Source organism: Salmo salar, chromosome 10 (genome assembly GCF_965601325.2).
Source record: "Salmo salar chromosome 10, fSalSal1, whole genome shotgun sequence".
Taxonomy (NCBI): Eukaryota; Metazoa; Chordata; class Actinopteri; order Salmoniformes; family Salmonidae; genus Salmo; species Salmo salar.
In genome coordinates this window covers 126,102,804-126,110,000 of record NC_138300.1, presented here as the reverse complement: position 1 = coordinate 126,110,000, position 7,197 = coordinate 126,102,804, and the positions used below count along the sequence as shown (strand labels likewise).

General features: G+C 48.3%; 1 protein-coding gene across 1 annotated transcript in view; it reads left to right on the top strand.

Annotated features, from left to right (window-relative positions):
- Positions 1-4,352, top strand: part of LOC106591986 (ras-related protein Rab-11A) — a 20,909-nt gene extending 16,557 nt beyond the window's left edge. Inside the window, exon 5 of the mRNA XM_045688599.2 lies at positions 3,946-4,352. Coding sequence (XP_045544555.1) covers positions 3,946-4,082 — 137 coding nt within the window. The 3' untranslated portion in view covers positions 4,083-4,352. The remainder of the gene's footprint in view (positions 1-3,945) is intronic.
- Positions 4,353-7,197: the final 2,845 nt, after the last annotated feature.

Below are 7,197 nucleotides of genomic sequence, written 5' to 3'. Positions count from 1 at the left end.
CACGCAAACAATGTAGTCAAACCAATGTTTTAAAGGGAGTACTATGTGGTGATTGTGTTAGATAGCTTCCTGTTTAAGCTGTGAGTAAAGTCCTGTAGCAACATGTTACTTGTTAACCTGTTAGGGCTAGGGGGCAGTATTGACACGGCTGGATAAAAAACATACCCGATTTAATCTGGTTACCACTCCTGCCCAGTAACTAGAATATGCATATACTTATTACATATGGATAGAAAACACCCTAAAGTTTCTAAAACTGTTTGAATGGTGTCTGTGAGTATAACAGAACTCAAATGGCAGGTCAAAACCTGAGAGATTCCTTTACAGGAAGTGGCCTGTCTGACCATTTCTTGAACTTCTTTTCCATCTCTATCCTTTACAAAGGATCTCTGCTCTAACGTGACACTTCCCACGTCTTCCATAGGCGCTCAGAGCCCGGGAAAAAACAGAATGTCGTCATTCCAGCCCCAGGCTGAAACACATTATCGCCTTTCTCAAGTGGCCGATCAAGGGACTCTGGGCTTATGCGCGTGACCCGACCGCCCCCGCCTTTGTGATTTTTTTCCTCTGTTTGCCGAAAAGGAGATTCCCTGTCGGAATATTATCGCTTTTCTACGAGAAAAATGGCGTAAAAATTGATTTTAAACAGCGGTTGACATGCTTCGAAGTACGGTAATGGAATATTTAGAATTTTTTTGTCACGAATTGCGCCATGCGCACGACCCTTCTTTACTATTTCGGATAGTGTCTGGAACGCACGAACAAAACGCCGCTATTCGGATATAACGATGGATTATTTTGGACCAAACCAACATTTGTTATTGAAGTAGCTGTCCTGGGTGTGTATTCTGACGAAGACAACAAAAGGTAATGAAATTTTTATAATAGTAAATATGATTATGGTGAGTGCTAAACTTGCCGGGTGTCTAAATAGCGAGCCCGTGATGCCTGGGCTATGTACTTAGAATATTGCAAAATGTGCTTTCACCAAAAAGCTATTTTAAAATCGGACATATCGAGTGCATAGAGCAGGTCTGTATCTATAATTCTTAAAATAATTGTTATGCTTTTTGTGAACGTTTATCGTGAGTAATTTAGTAAAATGTTAGCGAATTCCCCGGAAGTTTGCGGGGGGTATGCTAGTTCTGAACGTCACATGCTAATGTAAAAATCTGGTTTTTGATATAAATATGAACTTGATTGAACAAAACATGCATGTATTGTATAACATAATGTCCTAGGGTTGTCATCTGATGAAGATCATCAAAGGTGAGTGCTGCATTTAGCTGTCTTCTGGGTTTTGGTGACATTATATGCTAGCTTGAAAAATGGGTGTCTGATTATTTCTGGCTTGGTACTCTGCTGACATAATCTAATGTTTTGCTTTCGTTGTAAAGCCTTTTTGAAATCGGACAGTGTGATTAGATTAACGAGAGTCTTGTCTTTAAATAGCTGTAAAATAGTCATATGTTTGAGAAATTGAAGTAATAGGATTTTTAAGGTTTTGAAAATCGCGCCACAGGCTTCAAGTGGCTGTTACGTAGGTGGGACGAATTCGTCCCGCCTAGCCCATAGAGGTTAAGGACAGACGTTCCGCTAGCGGAACCCCTAGCCAACAGCCAATGGCATCGCACGGCACGAAATACAAAACCAACTAAAATACCACAATTCAGTTCTCAAACAATCAACTATTTTACACCATTTTAAAGACAAGACTCTCGTTAATCTAACCACATTGTCCGATTTCAAAAAGGCTGTATAGCGAAAGCAAAACATTAGATTATGTCAGGAGAGTACATAGACACAAATAATCACACAGCCATTTTCCAAGCAAGCATATGTGTCACATAAACCCAAACCACAGCTAAATGCAGCACTAACCTTTGATTATCTTCATCAGATGACACTCCTAGGACATTATGTTATACAATACATGCATGTTTTGTTCAATCAAGTTCATATTTATATCAAAAACCAGCTTTTTACATTAGCATGTGATGTTCAGAACTAGCATACCCCCCGCAAACTTCCGGTGAATTTACTAAATTACTCATGATTAACGTTCACAAAAAACATAACAATTATTTAAAGAATTATAGATACAGAACTCCTTTATGCAATCGCGGTGTCCGATTTTAAAATAACTTTTCGGTGAAAGCACATTTTGCAATATTCTGAGTACATAGCCCGGCCATCACGGCTAGCTAATTTGACACCCACCAAGTTTGGCCCTCACCAAAGTCAGATTTACTATAAGAAAAATGTGATTACCTTTGCTGTTCTTCGTCAGAATGCACTCCCAGGACTTCTACTCGTCACACTCGTCTAAAGGAGTAGACCAAGGCGCAGCGAGCTTAGAGTTCCACATGTTTAATAAATATGAAAACTCATCAAAACAATACAGATGAAGACGAAGCGTGACGTTCTGGGCTGCTCACAGGCAGCTACACAAACACAAGATCCCACAAAGCACAGGTGGGGGGAAAAGGCTGCCTAAGTATGATTCCTAATCAGAGACAACGATAAGACAGCTGCCTCTGATTAGGAACCATACTCGGCCCAAAACAAAGAAATACAAAAACATAGAAAAAGGAACATAGAACGCCCACCCCAGTCACACCCTGGCCTAACCAAAATAGAGAACAAAACCCTCTCTATGGCCAGGGCGTGACACTACTTCAACAACAAATGTTGTTTTGGTTCCAAATAATCCATAGTTATATTCAAATACCTCCGTTTTGTTCCTGCGTTCAGGTCACAATCTGAAGGGTGTGACGTTGTGACGGGCGAGCGCATTTCGTGACAAAAAAATTCCAAATATTCCATTACCGTACTTAGAAGCATGTCAAACGCTGTTTAAAATCAATTTTTATGCTATTTTTCTCGTAAAATAGTGATAATATTCCAACCGGGCGACGTTGTATTCATTCAAAGGCTGAAAGAAAAAAAATGGAGTCGTCTCGTGAACGCGCATCTCCAGTGTCACTGTTCCCAGCCTGACCACTCACAAACAGAGCTGCTGTACTTCGCCCAGAGACTGCAGACACCCCATTCCACTTTCTGGCGCCTTCTGAGAGCCAATGGAAGCCTTAGAAAATGTCACGTTACAGCACAGATGCTGTATTTTTTATAGAGATGCTACAGAAGGAGAACAAATTGTCAGACAGGGCACTTCCTGTATGGAATCTTCTCAGGTTTTGGCCTGCCATATGAGTTCTGTTATACTCACAGACACCATTCAAACAGTTTTAGAAACTTTAGAGTGTTTTCTATCCAAATCTACTAATTATATGCATATTCTAGAGTCTGAGCAGGAGTAGTAACCAGATTAAATCGGGTACGTTTTTTTTATCCGGCCGTGAAAATACTGCCCCCCTATCCCAAACAGGTTAAAGACCATTATAAACTGGGTGGTTCCAGCCCTGAATGCTGATTGGCTGACAGCCGTGGTATATCAGACCGTATACCACAGGTATGACAAAACATGTAATTTTACTGCTCCAGTTTATAACAGCAATAAGGCACCTCGGGGGTTTGTGGTATATGGCCAATATACTCTGTGATGTGTCGTGCCTAAGAACAGCCCTTAGCCGTGATGTATTGGACATATACCATGCCCCCTTGGTCCTTATTGATAAAGCCTAACGCTCACCTACACAGAGGGTACTTAACACTAGCTGTGAACAACTTTTTGGTACTAGGCTTGTTCTCAACTATATATATCCCCATCTCCTCACCACCTCCTGAAAAGGCAGAGGGGAGTAACCTTCTCCTCCAATGGGTTGTGAGAAAGCGGTGTGGAGATGGGACCGGAGGAAATGAGGAAAGATGAATTGAGACAGAGCCCTAGTGTTCTGTCTTTCTGTGTGAGTGATGTTAATGCCCTCTCTCTTCTCTCCCCCCTCGCTCACTCTCCTCCCTAACCCCCCCCCCCCCCCCCCGCAGAAATCTATCGTATCGTGTCTCAGAAACAGATGTCGGACCGACGAGACAACGACATGTCGCCTAGCAACAACGTGGTTAACATCCAGGTGCAGCCGACGGAGAATAAACCAAAGATGCAGTGTTGTCAGAGCATCTAACAGCATCACCAATACCACCTGATCCCCTCCCCTAAAAGACTGCTTTGTCCTGTCTGACTGAGACACAGCTGCATGGCCAGGCTCTATACTGAGACCCAGCTGCATGGCCAGGCTCTATACTGAGACCCAGCTGCATGGCCAGGCTCTATACTGAGACCCAGCTGCATGGCCAGGCTCTATACTGAGACCCAGCTGCATGGCCAGGCTCTATACTGAGACCCAGCTGCATGGCCAGGCTCTATACTGAGACCCAGCTGCATGGCCAGGCTATAGACTGAGACCCAGCTGCATGGCCAGGCTCTATACTGAGACACAGCTGCATGGCCAGGCTATAGACTGAGACCCAGCTGCATGGCCAGGCTATAGACTGAGACCCAGCTGCATGGCCAGGCTATAGACTGAGACCCAGCTGCATGGCCAGGCTCTATACTGAGACACCAGCTGCATGGCCAGGCTCTATACTGAGACCCAGCTGCATGGCCAGGCTCTATACTGAGACCCAGCTGCATGGCCAGGCTCTATACTGAGACCCAGCTGCGATGTGCCAGGCTCTATACTGAGACCCAGCTGCATGGCCAGGCTCTATACTGAGACACAGCTGCATGGCCAGGCTCTATACTGAGACCCAGCTGCATGGCCAGGCTCTATACTGAGACCCAGCTGCATGGCCAGGCTCTAGACTGAGACCCAGCTGCATGGCCAGGCTCTATACTGAGACCCAGCTGCATGGCCAGGCTCTATACTGAGACCCAGCTGCATGGCCAGGCTATAGACTGAGACCCAGCTGCATGGCCAGGCTATAGACTGAGACCCAGCTGCATGGCCAGGCTCTATACTGAGACCCAGCTGCATGGCCAGGCTCTAGACTGAGACCCAGCTGCATGGCCAGGCTATAGACTGAGACCCAGCTGCATGGCCAGGCTCTAGACTGAGACCCAGCTGCATGGCCAGGCTATAGACTGAGACCCAGCTGCATGGCCAGGCTCTATACTGAGACCCAGCTGCATGGCCAGGCTATAGACTGAGACCCAGCTGCATGGCCAGGCTCTATACTGAGACCCAGCTGCATGGCCAGGCTCTATACTGAGACCCAGCTGCATGGCCAGGCTCTAGACTGAGACCCAGCTGCATGGCCAGGCTCTATACTGAGACCCAGCTGCATGGCCAGGCTATAGACTGAGACCCAGCTGCATGGCCAGGCTCTATACTGAGACCCAGCTGCATGGCCAGGCTCTATACTGAGACCCAGCTGCATGGCCAGGCTCTATACTGAGACCCAGCTGCATGGCCAGGCTATAGACTGAGACCCAGCTGCATGGCCAGGCTCTATACTGAGACCCAGCTGCATGGCCAGGCTCTATACTGAGACCCAGCTGCATGGCCAGGCTCTATACTGAGACCCAGCTGCATGGCCAGGCTCTATACTGAGACCCAGCTGCATGGCCAGGCTCTATACTGAGACCCAGCTGCATGGCCAGGCTCTATACTGAGACCCAGCTGCATGGCCAGGCTCTATACTGAGACCCAGCTGCATGGCCAGGCTCTATACTGAGACCCAGCTGCATGGCCAGGCTCTATACTGAGACCCAGCTGCATGGCCAGGCTCTATACTGAGACCCAGCTGCATGGCCAGGCTATAGACTGAGACCCAGCTGCATGGCCAGGCTCTAGACTGAGACCCAGCTGCATGGCCAGGCTCTATACTGAGACCCAGCTGCATGGCCAGGCTCTATACTGAGACCCAGCTGCATGGCCAGGCTCTATACTGAGACCCAGCTGCATGGCCAGGCTCTATACTGAGACCCAGCTGCATGGCCAGGCTCTATACTGAGACCCAGCTGCATGGCCAGGCTCTATACTGAGACCCAGCTGCGTGGCCAGGCTCTATACTGAGACCCAGCTGCATGGCCAGGCTCTATACTGAGACCCAGCTGCATGGCCAGGCTCTATACTGAGACCCAGCTGCATGGCCAGGCTCTATACTGAGACCCAGCTGCATGGCCAGGCTCTATACTGAGACCCAGCTGCATGGCCAGGCTCTATACTGAGACCCAGCTGCATGGCCAGGCTCTATACTGAGACCCAGCTGCATGGCCAGGCTCTAGACTGAGACCCAGCTGCATGGCCAGGCTCTATACTGAGACCCAGCTGCATGGCCAGGCTCTATACTGAGACCCAGCTGCATGGCCAGGCTCTATACTGAGACCCAGCTGCATGGCCAGGCTCTATACTGAGACCCAGCTGCATGGCCAGGCTCTATACTGAGACCCAGCTGCATGGCCAGGCTCTAGACTGAGACCCAGCTGCAGTGGCCAGGCTCTATACTGAGACCCAGCTGCATGGCCAGGCTCTATACTGAGACCCAGCTGCATGTGCCAGGCTCTATACTGAGACCCAGCTGCATGGCCAGGCTCTAGTACTGAGACCCAGTTGCATGGCCAGGCTCTAGACTGAGACCCAGTTGCATGGCCAGGCTCTATACTGAGACCCAGCTGCATGGCCAGGCTCTAGACTGAGACCCAGTTGCATGGCCAGGCTCTATACTGAGACCCAGCTGCATGGCCAGGCTCTAGACTGAGACCCAGTTGCATGGCCAGGCTCTATACTGAGACCCAGCTGCATGGCCAGGCTCTATACTGAGACCCAGCTGCATGGCCAGGCTCTATACTGAGACCCAGTTGCATGGCCAGGCTCTATACTGAGACCCAGCTGCATGGCCAGGCTCTATACTGAGACCCAGCTGCATGGCCAGGCTCTAGACTGAGACCCAGCTGCATGGCCAGGCTCTAGACTTCCATGTAGAGACTGAGGCTGTGTCCAGATTCTCCACCCTTCCTCCCAAAGTGTGGCACTCCATGTCATGGATTTAAAGGCATTAGATTGTAATCATTGGCTGAAGGGAGTTTCTTTCCACCATTGTTAAATGTATGATGGGAAGTGTGCAAGTGAACACTTTGAGAAAATTGTGGATAATTAGGGTGCAGCATGTGTCCGATCCCATTGGTTCCTTAAGGAACCCCAGTCAGGACTATACAGCTGTGTCCGATCCCATTGGTTCCTTAAGGATCCCCAGTCAGGACTATACAGCTGTGTCTGAACCCATTGGTTCCTTAAG